General features: G+C 41.8%; 1 protein-coding gene across 4 annotated transcripts in view; it reads right to left on the bottom strand.

Moving 5' to 3' along the window:
• Positions 1-14862: 14862 nt before the first annotated feature.
• Positions 14863-19855, bottom strand: part of syt4 (synaptotagmin IV) — a 117178-nt gene continuing 112185 nt past the window's right edge. For all 4 annotated transcript variants that reach the window (XM_072497146.1, XM_072497145.1, XM_072497144.1 and 1 more), the window contains 2 exons: positions 19631-19751; positions 14863-18865 (listed from right to left, as the gene is read on the bottom strand). In XM_072497146.1, the coding sequence (XP_072353247.1) occupies positions 18552-18865; positions 19631-19751 (435 nt within the window). In that variant the 3' untranslated portion in view covers positions 14863-18551. The remainder of the gene's footprint in view (positions 18866-19630; positions 19752-19855) is intronic.

The following is a 19855-nucleotide window of genomic DNA, read 5'->3' as shown; positions in this document are numbered from 1 at the left end:
AGACAATACAATGGAGAACCAGGTTGAGTATAGGAGATTAAACGGGGAAGTGTAAAAGCAAATAAGAGAACCAGCGAGAGTATGAAAAGAGACTGACAGCCAACATGAAAGAGAATCCTAAAGTCTTCTATCGGTATATAAAAATTAAGAGTTACAGAAGCAGGTGTGGAGTCCATTTGGGACAAAAAGGGTATCTACACATGGAGGCAGAGGGCATAGGTGAGATACTAAATTACTATTTTGTACCTGTCGCTGACAAGATGCTACCCAGGCCATGGTGAAGGAGCAGATAATAATACACTAGAAGGATTTAAAATGGATAAGGAGGAGGTATTGCATAGGGTATGTGTACCTGAAGTTGATAAGATACCAGGACCAGACGAGGTGAATCCAAGGATACTGAGGGAAGTGAAAGTGACAATTGTGGAGACACTGACCATAATTTTTCAGGCTTCCTTGGACTCAGAGGTGGTGCTGTAGGATTGGAGAATTGCAAATGTTCAACCCTTGTTCAAGAAAGTGTGTCAAGGTAATCCGAGCAATTAAGATCAGTCAGTTTAAATTTGGTGGTGGAGAAACTTCTCGAACAAATAATCAATGATGAAATTAACAGTTTCATGGGCAAATGGGAATTAATTAAGAAAAGTCAGTGCCAATTTGTTAAGGGGAAATCATGTTTAACTAAGTTGCTGCAGTTATTTTGTAGAGGGAGAGGGTTAATGAGGGCAATAGTGTTGATGTGGTATATTTAGACTTCCAAAAGGCATTTGTTGTTGCACAACAGACTGTTGAATAAATATAGCTCATGGAATAAAAGGGAGATTAGTAACATGGATTGTCTGATAGGAAACAGAATAGGTGTCAATAGATGGTTTTTGGGAGGAGGATGGTTTATAGATGAAATTCCCAGGAGTCAGTTTTGGAACCCTTCTATTTCCTGATATGTATTATTGGCCTATACATTAATGTACAGGATAACATTTCAAAATTTGTAGATGATATGAAACTTGGAAGCCTTGTGAACTATGAGGAGAACAGTTACAACTTTGAAAGGATAGATGAAGGTCAAAATAGAGAAATGTGAAGTGATTCATATTGGTAGGAACAACATGGAGAGACAAAAGAAAACCTGAGGAAGGAGCAGTGCTCCGAAAGCTAGTGACATTGAAATAAACCTGTTGGACTTTAACCTGGTGTTGTAAGACTTCTTACTGTGCTCACCCCAGTCCAACGCCGGCATCTCCACATCAAAAGAAAACAAAGCCTGGAACTCCAAAGGGTATGCGGGAGAGTGGGACATGCGTGTTCATACGCATTAGGTATTGGATATGGCAGGATAAGCTGAGAGAGTTGGTAATAAGGCATACAGTACCTAGGAGTTCTAATATCAGCAGAGAGTACAGGAGCATGGAGGTTATGCTAAACCTATATAAGACACGAGTTCAGCCTCAAATAGAGTTTTACTTCCATTTTTGGGTGCTGCACTTTCGGAAAGAAGTAAAGTCATTGGAAAGACTGCAGAAGAGATTCATGAGAATGGTGCCAGGGTTGAGGAAATTGAACTATGAAGATAGATCGGAGGACTGTAGAGAAGAGAAGGTTGAGTGGAGATTTTTTAATTTTTAAAAATTTAGAGTACCCAATTCATTTTTTCCAATTAAGGGGCAATTTAGCATGGCCAATCCACCTAGCTTGCATATTTTTGGGTTGTGGGGGTGAATCCCATGCAAAGACAGGGAGAATGTGCAAACTCCACACGGACAGTGACCCAGAGCCGGGATCAAACCTGGGACCTCGGCGCCGTGGTTGCTAACCCACTGCGCCACCGTGTTGCCCTTGGGAGGAGATTTGATAGAGGTATTCAAAATCTTGTGGGGTCTGGACAGCAGAGATAGGGACAAACTATTTCCACTCAAGAACAAGAAGGTGCCACAATTGGCAAAAGAGGCAAAAGTGTCACGAGAAAAAATGTTTTCACACAGCAAGTAATTAAAATCTGGAAATAACTGTGTGAGAGTCAGACGGAGGCAGGTTCAAACCGCGACATTCAAGAGGGAATTAGGCTGTTACCTGAATTGGGAGAATGCACAGAGTTACGGGGAGAAGGCAGGGGAATGTAAGTTGCTTGTTTGGAGAGCAGGTGCAGATGGACCGAATGGCCACCTTCTGGGCTGTAAAAATTCTCAGCGACATTTTCCATGCAACCTGCCATGTGTTTCGCGACTGCGGAGATGGCCTGCCATTGGCTGGTGGCGGAACATTCTGGTTCTACCGCTGTCAACTAGATCCTGTCGGCATGAACGGCCAGAAACTTCCGACCTCTGTGAGGAGCAGTGCAAAGTCACACACACTGCAAATTATGCTGATGTTGTTGCAATGTTGAGTCATTTGCATCAATTCCATGTCTTTTCAGCTGTGCATCAACATAAAAATGATAGCCCATCTCTGGATTCATGTCTTCAACTGACCACTGATTCCTAACCATACGAGCATGAAGCATTGAAAGAATATGGCAAGGAGATGATTTAACAACCTCTTGGGTTTGCACTAAAGAATAAATTTTGCTTTGTCTGAAGTCACATTGGAAAAGTTCCTTCTTTGAACATTCACAATTTAGCTCGAGGAAGGTAGATCTTCCACGCACTCTCATAATAGGAATGATTAACCTCTTAGCAAACAGAGATGAACACGCAGGAAGTTCTCATGATTGACATTTTTCTTATTCCTTCCTGGGGTGTGGGCATCACTGGCTGGGCCAGCATTTGTTTCCCATCCTTAATTGCCCTTCAACTGAGTGGCTTGCTAGGCCATTTCAGTGGGGGATAGTTAAGAGTCAACACATTGCTGTGTGGGTATGGAGTCACATGTAGGTCAGTCAGACCGGGTAAGGACAGCAGATTTACTTCCCTGAAGGACATTCGTGAGTCAGATGGGTTTTTACGAAAATCGACAATGGGTTTCATGGTCATCATTAGACTTTTAATTCCAGATTTTTAATGAATAAAAATTTCATCATCTGCCGTGGTGAGATTTTAACCCAGGAACCCAGAGCAGTACCCTGAGTTTCTGGATTACTAGTCCAGTTACAATACCACTATGCCACCACGTCCCCAATTTGTGAGACATGTTGCAATTTATAATGGGCAAGTAAACTCTCAATTGAGCAACACACTGCACTGATATTAGTTGAAGACTATAACCATAACCTCACATTCAGATGCTGAGAGTTGACAACAATAGTCAATTCTGAACATATGGGAAATTATGCTGCCATCTGAAATTTTTGCATAGGGAGCGGCATGAAGGCACCATACTTCGGGAAGGATATATTTACCTTACATGGGATAAAGCATAGACTTACCAAAATGATATTGGGCTCTAGCAAGGGAATCTGGAACAAGAAGCATAATTTTGAAATTAGCACATTGGATAGCACTGTTGCTTCTCAGCTCCAGGGTCCTGGGTTCGATTCCCGCCTTGGGTCACTGTCTGCATGGAGTCTGCACGTTCTCCTCATGTCTGCGTGGGTTTCCCCGGGTGCTCCGGTTTCCTCCCACAAGACCCGAAAGGTGTGCTGTAAAGAAATTTGGACATTCTGAATTCTCCTTCTGTGTACCCGAAGCTAAAGAAATTTGGCGTGTCTGCATCGGCTCTCACAAACTTCTACAGATGTGCCATAGAGAGCATCCTATCTGGTTTCATTACAGCTTGGTATGGCAACTGCTCGGTCTTAGTTCGCAAGACCTGCAGAGTGTGGTGAACTCAGCCCAACGCATCACACAAGCTTGCCATCTTCCTATTGATTCTGTATACACCTCCCGCTGCCTAGGCGAGGCAGACAGCAATGTTAGAGACCCCTCACACCCAGGCTTTAACCTTCTTCTAGACCCTTCCATCAGGCAGAAGATACAGACGTCTGAAGATCCGCACATCCAGACACAGGAACAGCTTCTTCCCCACAGTTACTCGGCTCCTCAATGACTCTCCCTTGGACTGATCTGCTCCCTGTAAGAACACTATTCACGACGCCCTATGCTGCTCTTGTTCAGCCCTTGTTCCGCACTGTAACCAATCACTATTTGTTGATGTACCATTGTCAATGTACTCTGTCGATTATTCTTTTGTCTACTATGTACTTACTGTGTACGTTCCCTTGGCCACAGAAAAATACTTTTCACTGTACTTCGGTATATGTGACAATAAATATCAATCAATCAATCAATCGATCAACAGGCTCTGGAATGTGGCAACTAGGGGCTTTCCACAGTAACTTCATTGCAGTGTTAATGTAAGCCTACTTGTGGCAATAAAAAATGACTTTACTCTTACTTTAGTCTATTCAGGAGTAAAATTAGGAAGTACTTTTTCATTCAAAAAGTACTGGAACTGTGAAATTCTCCTCAAAAAAAGCTCTAAATGCCATTTCAATTGCAATTTTCAGGACTGAAAGAAAGCAACATATTTTTATCAGGCAAGGGGGTCCCTCGATTTGGATCAAATAGAGGTAAATGGAATGAAGACACAGATCAGCCAAGATTTAATTAAATGGAACAAGCTCGAGGAATCCTGTGAACCAGTTTTCATGGAGTCATATATCATGAAAGATGCAGTAAAATAAATGTGCTAATACTCAAGTCTTTGCTGAAGTTACATTATTGATGTCATTAGCCTTAGTTACAGACATTTCAGGGGGCTAGGCAATGGCACTAAACCTAATAATTCCCCAAAAAATCAATTATTATCACTATAATTCTAAGGAATAATGAGATGAAGGGGAACAAAGGTGATTTAGGATAATTGACAAAAGAACCACGGGAGACATGTGGAGACTTTTTATATCCAGTTATTGGTGTGATACGGTGTTCTCTGCCTGGAAGGATGGTGGGAATAGATTGAATAGAATTGAAAAAGACAATATGAAAGAAATGAATAATTGAAGGAAAAAGATTTTTCAGGGCTGTGGTGTAAGACTGAGTGGCGGGTAAGTGGATCAGGGGCAAGTAGGATTGGTTGAATAGCTCTCACAAACAGGACAGACATGATGGGGAAAATTGACCCCTGTGCTGTATCATTCGATGATTGCTTGATTCTACAAGTAATCTCATACTTAATATTTAATATCCTTCACCAATAGAGTTCTGTGGTGCACATCTAGATTATTCTCCTTATGACAATAAAACATCATGTTAGTTTACATTTTGTAGTTATTTGCACATAGAAAGTTAAGGGGAGGTAGATTTTGGTGCACACAGGGAGATAAATCCCAACAATACAATGCTGGGTTGGGTTCATAAGAACATAAGAACTAGGAGCAGGAGTAGGCCATCTGGCCCCTCGAGCCTGCTCCACCATTCAATGAGATCATGGCTGATCTTTTGTGGACTCAGCTCCACTTTCCGGCCCGAACACCAGAACACTGAATCCCTTTATTCTTCAAAAAACTATCTATTTTTATCTTAAAAACATTCAATGAAGGAGCCTCTACTGCTTCACTGGGCAAGGAATTCCATAGATTCACAAACCTTTGGGTGAAGAAGTTCCTCCTAAACTCAGTCCTAAATCTACTTCCCCTTATTTTGAGGCTATGCCCCCTAGTTCTGCTTTCACCCGCCAGTGGAAACAACCTGCCCGCATCTATCCTATCTATTCCCTTTATAATCTTATATGTTTCTATAAGATCCCCCCTCATCCTTCTAAATTCCAACAAGTACAGTCCCAGTCTACTCAACCTTTCCTCGTAATCCAACCCCTTCAGCTCTGGGATTAACCTAGTGAATCTCCTCTGCACACCCTCCAGTGCAAGTACGTCCTTTCTCAAGTAAGGAGACCAAAACTGAACACAATACTCCAGGTGTGGCCTCACTAACACCTTATACAATTGCAGCAGAACCTCCCTAGTCTTAAACTCCATCCCTCTAGCAATGAAGGACAAAATTCCATTTGCCTTCTTAATCACCTGTTGCACCTGTAAACCAACTTTGTGCGACTCATGCACTAGCACACCCAGGTCTCTCTGCACAGCAGCATGTTTTAATATTTTATCATTTAAATAATAATCCCTTTTGCTGTTATTCCCACCAAAATGGATAACCTCATATTTGTCAACATTGTATTCCATCTGCCAGATCCTAGCCCATTCACTTAGCCTATCCAAATCCCTCTGTAGACTTCCAGTATCCTCTGCACTTTTTGCTTTACCACTTATCTTAGTGTCGTCTGCAAACTTGGACACATTGCCCTTGGTCCCCAACTCCAAATCATCTATGTAAATTGTGAACAGTTGTGGGCCCAACACTGATCCCTGAGGGACACCACTAGCTACTGATTGCCAACCAGAGAAACACCCAGTAATCCCCACTCTTTGCTTTCTATTAAATAAGTACTTTGCGTCAGCCTTCACAGTAGAAGACATGAGTAATATCCCAACAATTCCGGAGAGTCAGGGGGCAGAGTTGAATATGGTAGCCATTACAAAGGAGAAAGTGCTAGAGAAACTAAGAGGTCTAAAAATTGATAAATCTCCGGGCCCAGATGGACTACATCCTAGAGTTCTAAAGGAGATAGCTGAAGAAATAGTGGAGGCGTTAGTTATGATCTTTCAAAAGTCACTGGAGTCAGGGAAAGTCCCAGCGGATTGGAAAATCGCTGTTGTAACCCCCCTGTTCAAGAAGGGAACAAGGAAAAAGATGGAAAATTATAGGCCAATTAGCCTAACCTCGGTTGTTGGCAAGATTCTAGAATCCATTGTTAAGGATGAGATTTCTAAATTCTTGGAAGTGCAGGGTCAGATTAGGACAAGTCAGCATGGATTTAGTAAGGGGAGGTCATGCCTGACAAACCTGTTAGAGTTCTTTGAAGAGATAACAAATAGGTTAGACCAAGGAGAGCCAATGGATGTTATCTATCTTGACTTCCAAAAGGCCTTTGATAAGGTGCCTCACGGGAGACTGCTGAGTAAAATAAGGGCCCATGGTATTCGAGGCAAGGTACTAACATGGATTGACGATTGGCTGTCAGGCAGAAGGCAGAGAGTTGGGATAAAAGGTTATTTTTCGGAATGGCAACCGGTGACAAGTGGTGTCCCGCAGGGTTCAGTGTTGGGGCCACAGCTGTTCTCTTTATATATTAACGATCTAGATGACAGGACTGGGGGCATTCTGGCTAAGTTTGCCAATGATACAAAGATAGGTGGAGGGGCAGGTAGTATGGAGGAGTTGGGGAGGCTGCAGAAAGATTTAGACAGTTTAGGAGAGTGGTCCAAGAAATGGCTGATGAAATTCAATGTGGGCAAGTGCGAGGTCTTGCACTTTGGAAAAAAGAATAGAGGCATGGACTATTTTCTAAACGGTGACAAAATTCATAATGCTGAAGTGCAAAGGGACTTGGGAGTCCTAGTCCAGGATTCTCTAAAGGTAAACTTGCAGGTTGAGTCCGTAATTAAGAAAGCAAATGCAATGTTGTCATTCATCTCAAGAGGCTTGGAATATAAAAGCAGGGATGTACTTCTGAAGCTTTATAAAGCATTAGTTCGGCCCCATTTAGAATACTGTGAGCAATTTTGGGCCCCACACCTCAGGAAGGACATACTGGCACTGGAGCGGGTCCAGCAGAGATTCACACGGATGATCCCAGGAATGGTAGGCCTAACATACGATGAACGTCTGAGGATCCTGGGATTATATTCATTGGAGTTTAGGAGGTTGAGGGGAGATCTAATAGAAACTTACAAGATAATGAATGGCTTAGATAGGGTGGATGTAGGGAAGTTGTTTCCATTAGCAGGGGAGACGAGGACCCGGGGGCACAGCCTTAGAATAAAAGGGAGTCACTTTAGAACAGAGATGAGGAGAAATTTCTTCAGCCAGAGAGTGGTGGGTCTGTGGAATTCATTGCCACAGAGGGCGGTGGAGGCCGGGACGTTGAGTGTCTTTAAGACAGAAGTTGATAAATTCTTGATTTCTCGAGGAATGAAGGGCTATGGAGAGAGAGCGGGTAAATGGAGTTGAAATCAGCCATGATTGAATGGTGGAGTGGACTCGATGGGCCGAATGGCCTTACTTCCGCTCCTATGTCTTATGGTCTTATGGTCTTATGGTTATTTCTTTGTTTATTGCCTGCCCCACCATAATGTTACTAATTGTTGGCCTATAGATTACTCCTATCAGTGACTTTTTCACCTTACTATTCCTGATTTCCACCCAAATGGATTCAACCTTATCCTCCATAGCACCGATGTCATCCCTTACTGTTGCCCGGATGTCATCCTTAAATAACAGAGCTACACCACCTCCCTTACCATCCACTCTGTCCTTCCGAAAAGTTTGATGCCTCTCCCGTGAGGCACCTTATCAAAGGCCTTTTGGAAGTCAAGATAGATAACATCCATTGGCTCTCCTTGGTCTAACCTATTTGTTATCTCTTCAAAGAACTCTAACAGATTTGTCAGGCACGACCTCCCCTTACTAAATCCATGCTGACTTGTCCTAATCTGACCCTGCACTTCCAAGAATTTAGAAATCTCATCCTTAATACCCTCGGATATTTAACTCCCAGTCGTGACCATCCTTTAACCATGTTTCAGTAATGGCCACTAAATCATAGTCATTCACGATGATTTGCGCCATCAACTCATTTACCTTATTCCGAATACTACGAGCATTCAGGTAAAGTACACTTATGTTGGCTTTTTTACCAGAATGTCCTGCAGACGCTCCGAGACATCCTTGACCCTTGCACCAGGGAGGCAACATACCATCCTGGAGTCTCGATTGCGTCCGCAGAACCGCCTGTCTATTCCCCTTACAATTGAGTCCCCTATCACTATAGCCCTGCCATTCTTCTTCCTGCCCAGCTGCGCAGCAGAGCCAGCCACGGTGCCATTAACCTGGCTGCTGCTGCCTTCCCCTGGTGAGCCACCTCCATCAACAGTATCCAAAGCGGTATATCTGTTTTGCAGGGAGATGACCGCAGAGGACACCTGCACTGCCTTCCTACTCTTGCTCTGTCTTTTGGTCACCCATTTTCTATCTCCCTCAGTGCCTTTCACCTGCGGTGTGACCAACTCGCTAAACGTGCTATCCACGACGTCCTCAGCATCGCGGATGCTCCAAAGTGAGTCCATCCGCAGCTCCAGAGCCGTCAAGCGGTCTAACATGAGCTGCAGCTGGACACACGTCTTGCATGTGAAGGAGCCAGGGACAGTGGACGTGTCCCTGAGCTCCCACATCGCACACGAGGAGCATGACACGGGTCTGAGATCTCCTGCCATGTCTTAAATCTTCGGTTAACTTCAACAACTACAATTTCAACAAAAAAAACAACAAAGAAAAAATAAATAAATATACCAATGAAAAGAAACAGAAAAACAGAAACACTCCTTACCAGTCACTTACCAGGGATAAAAAGCACTTCCTCCCCACCTAGCGTCATTCCATCCAATTATGGATTTCAAGCAGGTGGCTTTGCAGGTGAGTGGGAAACCCACTTGACGCTGCCAGGCAAGCAATTGTCAAATGCAAATAGGTCATTAAATATTGTCTGAACCAACCATTCTGGCTTTAACTTGTCACAAGGCAAGCTGCCACTCCTGCCTCTTGGTGCTCCCTTGATGCTCTTATCTAAGTGTCCTGGGGGTCTAAAAAAGTGAAACGAAGATAATGGACAGGTTGAGTCTGTATCGCTTGGTTTTTTGAAGAATAAGGGGTGATCTTATTGAAATATTTAAGATCTTGAGGGGATTTGACAGGATGGATGCTGAGAGATGTTTCCACTCATGGCAAAGACAAGAACTAAGAGACACAATTTAAAAATAAGGGTTGTTCCATTTAAGATGGAGGTGGGGACTTTTTTTTTCCCTCAGAGGGCTGTTACTCTGTAGAATTTGCTTCCTCAGAGAACAGTCGAGTCAGGGTTATTGAATATTTTTAAGACTGAGTTAGATAGATTCTTGATTGACAAGGGAGTTGAAGGTTAGAGGGGGAAGTAGAATGGAGGCTACAATCAGATCAGCCATGATCTTATCAAATAGTGGAACAGATTTGAGGGGATGAATAGCCTAATCCTGCTTCTAATTCATATGTTCATATTTATGATCATACAAGAAGCAAACTATTGCCTGAACTATCAGCAAGTCACAAGGGGCAGCCAGATGAGTGCGCAGTGCTCCTTCATTGAATTTGGCAGATCGGGAAGCCTTTAAACAGTGAAACTGAAGCACTCCAGCTGAGAGGCTGTAGGTCACATCATTGCTTCTCAAAGAGTGCTCTTGCTGTTTGACAAATGATTGCCAAAATCTTGGAAATTCATCTGTCTTGGATTTTTAAAAATTCATTTTACAGGATGTGGGCATTGCTGGCTCGGCCAGCATTTATTGCTCATCATTAGTTGTCCTTCAGAAGGTACTTGTGAGCTGGCTTCTCGAACTGCTGCATTCCCTGTGGTATGGGTACACCCACAGTGCTGTTAAGGCGTGAATTTCAGGATCTTGGCCCAGTGATATATTTCCAAGTCAGAATGATGGGTGACTTGGAGAAGAACTTCCAGATGGTGGTATGCCCAGGTATCTGCTGCTCTTGTCCTTCTAGATGGTAGTGGTTGTGGGTTTGGAAGTAGCTGCCTAATGATCCTTTGTGAGTTCCTGCAGTGCATCTTGTAGATGGTACACATTGCTGCTACTGTGCGTCAGTGATGGAGGGATTGAATATTTGTGGAAGGGGTAGCAATTAAGCAGGTTGTTTTGTCCTGAATGGTGTTGAGCTTCTTGAGTGTTGTTGGAGCTGCACTAATCCAGGCAAGTGGAGAATATTCCATTACACTCCTGACTTGTGACTTACAGATGATGGACAGATTTTGTGGGGTCAAGAGGTGAATTACTTACCATAGGATTCCTAGTCTCTGACCTGCTCTGGTAGCCACAATATTTATATGGCTAGTCCAGTTCAGTTTCTGATTCATAATGGGGTTTCAGTGATGCTAATGCCATTGAATGTCAAAGGGCAGTGATGGTTAGATCCTCTCTTTTAAGAGATGGCACTTGTGTGACACAAAGGTTACTTGCTACTTATCAGCCCAGGCCTGTATATTGTCCAGGTCTTGCTGCATTTGGACATGGACTGCTTCATTATCTGAGGAGTCGCGGATGGTGCTGAACATTATGCAGTCCTTAGCAAACATCCCCACTTCTCACCTTATGGTGGAAGGAAGGTCATTGATGAAGCAGCTGAATATGTTTGGGCCTAGGACATTACCCTGAGGAACTCCTGCAGTGATGGCCTGGAACTGAGATGACTGACCTCCAACCACCACAACCATCTTCCTTTGTGCCAGGTATGACTGTAGCCAACAGAGAGTTTCCCCTTGATTCCCATTAACTCCAGTTTAGCTAGGGCTCTTTGATGCCATATTCAATCAATTTCTGCCTTGAAGTCAAGGGCAGTCACCCTCACCTCACCTCTGGAGTTCAGCCCTTTTATCCATTTTTTAACCAATGAGGTCAGGAGTTGCGTGACCCTGCAGAACTCAAACTGGGGTCTGTCAGCAGGTTACTTCTGAGTAAGTGCAGGTTGACAGCATTGTTGATGCCCCTTCCATCACTTTGCTGATGATGGAGAGTAGACTGATGGGGCACAAATTGGCTAGGTTGTATTTGTCCTGTTTCTTGCGCACAGGACATCCCTGGGGAATTTTCCACAATGCTGGGTTGATGCCGGTGTTGTAGCTGTACTGGAACAGCTTGGCTATGGATGCAGCAAGTTATGAAGCACAAGTCTTCAGTACAATTGCCAGAAAATTGTCAGGCTCACGGCCTTTGTATTATCCAGTGCTTTCAGTCTTTTCTCACCTTGTGCTGCATTTCCTTGCAGTCAGCCTTCACCATAGTCAGGGAACAACTTATGCAACTCTACTTTGAACCTAAGAGCACCTGCAGCAGGAGCAACACCAGTTGCAGCATCAACCAGATGATGACTATGAGATGTGAGTGCGAAAGGGCAATACGATGAGGATGAGCATGAGTATTGGCTGTGAGTATATGAGCATGTGAGGAGATGTCTGGAGGGAGAGCAATGAGTGCAGCTCAATATGTGTTGACCTGAAGACTGCTGCACAGAATGTGGGAGAATTTAGGGTGTGGTCTTTGTCACCTGAAATTACGATGCCAATAACCTTAACCATCCTCATGAGCTTCTTAGTCCCCAGGTTGGAGGGACCACACTGCTGCTGCTGACTATTTTGGCCACGCCTCCAAAACTTGCATTGACTCCTGGTCAAGCAACCTCTTGATTTCAAAATTTTCATCCTTATTTTCATATACTTGCCCCTCCCTGTCTCAGTAATCTCCTTCAGCTCTGAAATATCTGCACTCTTCTAATTCCAGCCTCTTACCCTCCATTATTATAATTGTTCCACCTTTGTTGGCCATGCCTTCAGTTGGCATGGCCACAACTCTGCAATTTCCTCTCCGCACCTCGACCCTCACTTTCCTTTTTCAGACACTCTATTAAATCTACATCTTTCACCAAGTTTTGGTCGCATGACCTAATATGTCCTCATGTTGTTCGATGTCATCTTTTGTTTTACAATGCTCCAGTGAAGGAGCTTGGGATGTTCCATTATGCTCTTGGTGATACATTAATGTAAGTTGTTATTATGTCAGTGAAACAGCCATATTATCACAGCCTGGAGTTTTATAAGGATGGAGCATCAGGAGACATGGCTTGACACCAAAGGAGAAGGTTCTGGACTGTAGTGGGAGCACTCAATAGAGTTTTCCTCAAATAGTCAGGGCCCTTCATTGGGAGCGTTCACAGGCAGTCGGAAGTAAAACAACTGCAGAAGCTGAGCCTGATCCCCTCTGGACTGCAAGAAGCTGGTTGCTATTAGGTTATTATGTAACTGTAATAATAACTGTAATTTTGTGCCTGCATTGGGATAACACCCTCAAGACTGAACTGTGAAGAACCATTGAACTAATTAGTGGAGAATTCTGTACACCACTCCATACTCTGCGCATAAGACATTTCTACCACCCATAACAATGGTGACATGGTGGCACAGTGGTTAACGCTTCTGCCTTACAGCACCAGGGTCCCAGGTTCGATTGCGGCCTTGGGTGACTGTCTGTGTGGAGTTTGCACTTTCTCCCCGTGTCTGCGTGGGTTTCCTCCGGGTGCTCTGGTTTCCTCCCACAGTCCAAAATTGTGTAGGTTAGGTGGATTGGCCATACTAATTTACCCCATAGTGTCCAAAAGGTTGTTTGAGGAGAGGGCTGTGGCCTGTCCCTGGGTAGGGTGCTCTTTCCGAGGGTGGGTGCAGACTCGGTGGGCCTAATGGCCTCTCTCTATACAGTAGGGATTCTATGAACTGCCTACTTTCTCTCCTTGCAAAAGAGCACACAGGTTTTCTGGGAGGCAGAGATACAGTAGGAGGGTTGGTGGCGTGGTAATTCTCTAGCTGGGCGGCATGGTGGCACAATGGTTGGCGCTGCTGCCTCACAGCGTCAGGGATCCGGTTTCAATTCGGGCCTTGGGTGAAAGTTTGTGTGGAGTTTGCATATTCTCCCATCTATTTCCTCCGGTTGCTCCAGTTTCCTCCCACAGTCCAAAGACTGGTCAGGTGAGGTTATGGTGGATCGGGTAGGATAGTCGGAGAGGTGGAGTGCTCTTTTGGTGGGCCGGTGCAGACTCGATGGGCCATTTGGCCTCCGTCTGCACGATAGGGATTCTATGAACTAGCTTGATGGTGATGGGCAACACTTGCCCAAGAAGTCCACTGGCAAAGAGGTCTGCGCCAATGGGCAGAATATGTCAGCAAAGTCCTGCTATAAAAGCCTAAGCCTCCTAAGCACTGGTGCTCTGAAAGGCGAGAAAAGCAATACTCTGCCTACAGATCCTGTGTTGGGGATCAGGCCTCCTTTGAGCTGGATCTTTATGTTCATCTCTTCTACCCTGTGGAATGGTATGTGGCTGAGATGGCAGCTGTTTGTACATGTGGTATTGTTGTTGCTTTTCCTCATATCCCTCATCAGAGATGAAAATTGAAACTCCAAAGGTTGCTCCCGTGCCATGGTGAAGCTTGACTATCGGGTAGTGCTGCTGAGGGTGAGTAAAATGCAAGACAAGTGAACCAAGTTCAAAGATCACCTGTCTAACACTGAAAGTACACTCTGAGGCAGGAGGACTGTGAGCAGCAACCTGTCACCTGGGCATAGCTTAATTCTCAATCTTCAAAAGCTTCCCAGACTATACATTTTTTAAATGTTCCCCTCTGAGCTCTCACCTCGTTGGCCCTTGTGAGTTGCTGACAGTTTGGGAAATAGATTGTTTCTGCTCTGTTGAAGTCAGAATGGTTAGTTTAAATAGCAGTTAATGATCTTTTGCGTTTGACAGTTACTTTCCCAATGGCTTTCAGGGGGAGCCTGCTCACTTGTAAACCGACCAGTGTGAAACCTTAAAGTGGGCCAGATCATGTTGAAATCCTGACTCTACGTCATTTGGGGAGGAATGTAACTCCTGCATGCACCCAAATCCAACTCCCCTTCCCAATAAAAACCTGTCTCCAAGTGTTGATTCTTGGTAAGATTGAACATAAATCTGGTAATCACTGAAATTTGTATTGACGTTGGTCAACAAACTTCTTCAAAGACGGAATGGCATAATTTTAGAAGACCCCTTAATTTTGATCTACTTTCACAATTTCATGAAAAAATCTGATCAAATGTGTAAGTGTGTTGAATATTTGGTAGCTGGATATTCACTACCTGCTGTATAAATGTTCAAAATGACTTGAACAGAATTTTGTGTTATACTTTTGTGATCTGAAAATTTTGATCTCCATGGCACAATAACATTTCTAATGCAACAGCAGTCAATTTATGTAGTGCTTTATTGTTGTTTAACACACAAAACACATGGGCACAAAACCTTAGCAGAATGGTAAATTTTTCTCAGTATTATTTAAATTTTTCATTAAAGAAAAAATACTTGTGCACCATATCCTTACATCAACAGCACAAAGTTAATAAATACAATCATTGCCCGTAATTTACATTACTACCACATGATGCGAATGTGTGCATTCTTTCACTTAATTGATTGTAAACACATTGTAATGCAACATACAAAACATATTACGTGTACAGGTTTACACAGTGTAATTATATATACTGTTGTGACCGTTTAATACTGGAGTTTCTGAATATGTAATTTGCAGCACATCAACATTTCAAACCACACACAGTTACATCTTTCAGAATTATTCAAAACTATTTTACAAAAATTACAACTGCAGTTGCAATATTTTGAACAGTGTTGTGAACTGAAAATTAGATGATGTGAAAATTAATGAATTGTCTGGGGTAAAAAAATACCTTCCACACTTCTTAAAAATAAAGGCAATGTGAACCAAATATGGTTTATAGACAGAATAAATATGTTATTAAATGCAAAGCTGAACTAGCTCTGCAGTTGTTCATAAGTTGCTACACGATTCTGTGCCTTAGTAACATTATACTATGTTCAAAAGTTCTTTAACATTCTTTGTTTGAATATATTAATTCAACCTTTGTCACAGTTTTGTGTTAATTGATCAATATGTGGCATTTGAAATAAAAAGAAGCAAACTCAATTTGACAACCAACAAATAGATAATTATTATTTTGGGGAATGGAAACGGGCGAATGCTGTGTTTTATTCCATTCTAAATTCATACATTAATTTGAAAGTCAAAACAAATTACAACAGTAACAGGAATCCTTTAAGCTGCACAAACACCAATAGAACTCTTCGTTTCCATGTGGTGACAGTTTCAATCCCAGGCTGCATAGTAATGGATTGGCATACTAGCATTAGATTTTCAGCATTTTGTAATATGCCAGATGGCTAGAATATGGTAACATTTCTTTCTGCATTGACCCGATTCAGTCTGATTTGTTCTCACCAGATAAATCTTGCCAAGCCGAATTCACCTGTGCTAAAATGTCCACTTGAACCATTATAAACTCACTATCACTTACTCCTATACAACAAAAGTATATTTGTGTCTAACATTTCTCCCTATTTTCATTCTAAAAAAATGCATATAATGTTACCCTACCGGTCATCCTTTCATAACGTATTCTTAATTCCCAAAGTGAGCCCAGCTTGATCTGTCCATCAAAAGATAAGCAATTTGGTCTCTGGCAGTGTGCGTGCCCAAAAGCAGCTTAAAAAATATTTTGAGCCCTTTTCTTTTTAAAATAAGCACAAAAATATAAACACTAAACTTAAAAAATATGATGTAAACCATCTATGGTAAATACAAATGGCATTATTTGTTTTACGGCAATATATGGCAACTCGCAATATGATCCATTAAGATCCAAAGTGAATGGATCAATAATGGTACTGAGTGCTCATTAATGTTTTAAACAATGATTTTTCCTGGAACTTTAAGGTTCAGTGACAGAAAAATCCAATTCACTAAATGCATCGACATTCAAGATCAAATAGCATTCTCCAAGCTATAATCACTGACTGTTATTTTCTTATTGTGACTAATGACTTTAATGTCGCATTCTATTCCTGCATCTTATGGGTTGCATCAATAATACTTTTAATCATTAAATATATTACAAGTGTTCCGACACCTGTCACTGAGGTCTAGTTTAAAGCAAACATGCACAATAAATGCATGGTTTGCAATGCATTTGCAGCATGGTTTCCACAAGCTAGACGGTTCCAAGTAAAGCAAAATAAATTCATATTAATGGCAACATTTTCAACCTGAAGCTATAGAAGATAGGGTAGGCAAAACATACAAGGTTATTCTGTTGTCTCAGCAGCCTCCCTTTTAAAGCAAATATGTCCATTCCCAAAACCAAATATTACATATATTATCTCCAAAGAATATTGGAGATTAGTCACGATTCATTATTGGCACCACTATGAAAACACAATCATTCATGTCATTGAAACCACTCCAGTATCGATATGATTCTCATTTAAAATGCATACCTTTTATTTTAATTTGCTAATATATGATATAAATAAAACACGTGAGGTGCAATGAGATTTATTTATATGTCAAGCATTAGCTGACTATCTTCCATGCCATTTTGTTACTCACGAGTTTACAGGTCAACCTACTCTTGAGGTATGAACTACATCTCATGTCTCATCATCAATTACTTATTTAGTTCACACTCATATATAACATTGGTAAAGGCATGGAAAAATAAATGCTGTTATATATCTCCTTTGTGTGCTGAATAGCTTCCACAAAGAGTTTTATTGAATTTTAGCTTTTATTTGTCCCTTTTAGTGGCTTCCCTCGAGATCACCATTATTTTATTTTCATCATGAAATTGTCAGTGAAGTAAAGGGTTTCACAATTAACCAGTGTTAATGTTTTAATGTGTAAATGCTTCCTAATAAGTAGAAGTTAAAATATAATATTTGCACATACGACATCCGCAAATGCCAAAATGTGGAAATATCAATACATTTAAAATCTCTGAAGCGCCATGTGGACAAATAACTTCATAGCAGGTGTGACTATAATATGAATTCTCTCAGCATGATTTATTGTTGTTCATGTTGGTATTCACTTTGAATATCTCAGCCCCAGTGTAATTTCAAAAAAACATGTATTTTAGGTAGATTCTGTGCTTGTGTGGATTTTTAGTATTGGAAATGGAATACTTTCAATTTTAGGCATGGGGCATCCATATGAAGTATTTTAGGTCAGATGCAGCACAGTTAAATCCACAATAAAGTTCCCTCAGCCCCACCTCCACCTCAGGAAAGTGTCCATTACCCAACAATATATTTTTCCTTTGCCCACACCAATGATATCCAGCTATTTTATTGCCTCTCTAATTAATGCTGCCAATTTAGCTTCATTTAGTGTCAGATCAGAAATAATAGTATCCTTCGGGCCCTTGTTGACTGCAGAATGGGTTCCTTCATGTAGGACATAAATTGTTAACCAATAGAGGAGCGTTTAACCCAATCAATGTGGGCTAGATTTGAATCCAGAGATAAAAAGCCAGTATCAAACTCACTGTGCCACCACTGTGACCTTCCCCTCCAATATATTTCAATATTAAGGCAACACATTACCTGCTCACAGTTCTCTTTTTATTTTTAGCTTCTCAAGCTAGAAACATTAGAATGGCTTTCTTCAAATATTTCAGTTCATTCAATGTAGTACAGGTTTCCATTGTAAAATCTTTCAGTGAATTCTATTTTTCCCTTCTAACTTACATCCTAAAAGCTTAATCCCCAGAAACAAATTTCCCAACTTGAACAGCCACACAAAATGCAGAAATACATTAAATAGTTTTATTTTGCCTACCCATTCTAATAGCTACTGTGAATTTATTAAAATTGTTAGCAAACAAGAGAACAACGCCACTTCATCTTATACAGTACAGATCACAATATATACCACAATCAGATGTACAAATTATGTATATTTTGTATAAATTGAAAAATCTTCAGAAAGGCTTTGGGTTGGTTAATGCACAGCTTGTTCCTTCTCTATCAAACAATAAAGTCCAACCCTTGGTTTGGCTGCTAACCATCACTGAGACAATGCCATTTGGCAATTTGTCGCCTTGGGTGCTCACAGATCTCCCTCCAATGCTCTCCCACTGTCCCTTCTGCTGATGCTCCTAGCACTAGACGCCCAATGATCTCGTTCTTCATCATTCTGTCAAAGTCGATGACCATAAACTCAACACTGATATTTTCAATCCCTTCATATGGAATGTCAAAGACAAACAGCTCATTGAACACTGGGTTGAGAGTGCATTTCTTAACATGGGTCTTTTTCTTTGATATTCGTTTCTTATCATGATACAGGTTGATTTTCACATAAGGATCAGCAGCTGGAAAGAAAGCAAGACAATATGGTATTTCAACATTTCTAATTTTATTTGAAACTCCAACATTTTTAAACCATAATTGACTGGAATTTCACTCTCTTATTTTTAATTGATTTGAATTTCACTTGCTTATTTTTCAGAGTATAAAAATAATTCTCTGGTGCCTGGGGCAGCACGGTAGCATAGTGGTTAGCACAATTGCTTCACAGCTCCAGTGTCCCAGGTTCGATTCCGGCTTGGGTCACTGTCTGTGCGGAGTCTGCACATCCTCCCCGTGTGTGCGTGGGTTTCCTCCGGGTGCTCCGGTTTCCTCCCACAGTCCAAAGATGTGCAGGTTAGGTGGATTGGCCATGATAAATTACCCTTAGTGTCCAAAATTGCCCTTAGTGTTGGGTGGGGTTACTGGGTTATGGGGATAGGGTGGAGGTGTTGACCGTGGGTAGGGCGCTCTTTCCAAGAGCCGGTGCAGACTCGATGGGCCAAATGGTCTCCTTCTGCACTGTAAACTCTATGATAATCTATGAACTATATTAATCCCACAAAAGAAAATTACCATAAAATGGTTCCATTTACAATCTTAAGCCATTCTTTATATATACATGTACTTTTAATGTGAGTAAGCTTTGATTTACTTGAAGATGATAAATAGGTATAATGATAAATGGTTAGCATATGGGTATATAGATGCAGAGTTAGATTGATTAATCTCAATGTGAATTTGCTTCATTCCAGCTGTACCAGCACTGGTCACCCTATCTGGATAATTACCTGATAATCCAGACACATCATTTTTCGGCAGATGACGGGCTTTTAGTACAACAACAGTCAGGGTGTTGGTGGTGGATTGATAGCAAAGGGACACTAATAATTCACCACGGCCCACAGATTTCTGTGAATGCACAAAAGAGAACACATGAATAGGCTTTCAGAAACATGCTGTTATCACTGCACAGTAGATCCTCTCACTGCCTTTCCTGATGACACCACCTCTGC

Source organism: Scyliorhinus torazame, chromosome 3, assembly GCF_047496885.1.
Source record: "Scyliorhinus torazame isolate Kashiwa2021f chromosome 3, sScyTor2.1, whole genome shotgun sequence".
Classification (NCBI taxonomy): domain Eukaryota; kingdom Metazoa; phylum Chordata; class Chondrichthyes; order Carcharhiniformes; family Scyliorhinidae; genus Scyliorhinus; species Scyliorhinus torazame.
This window is presented reverse-complemented; position numbering and strand designations above follow the sequence as displayed.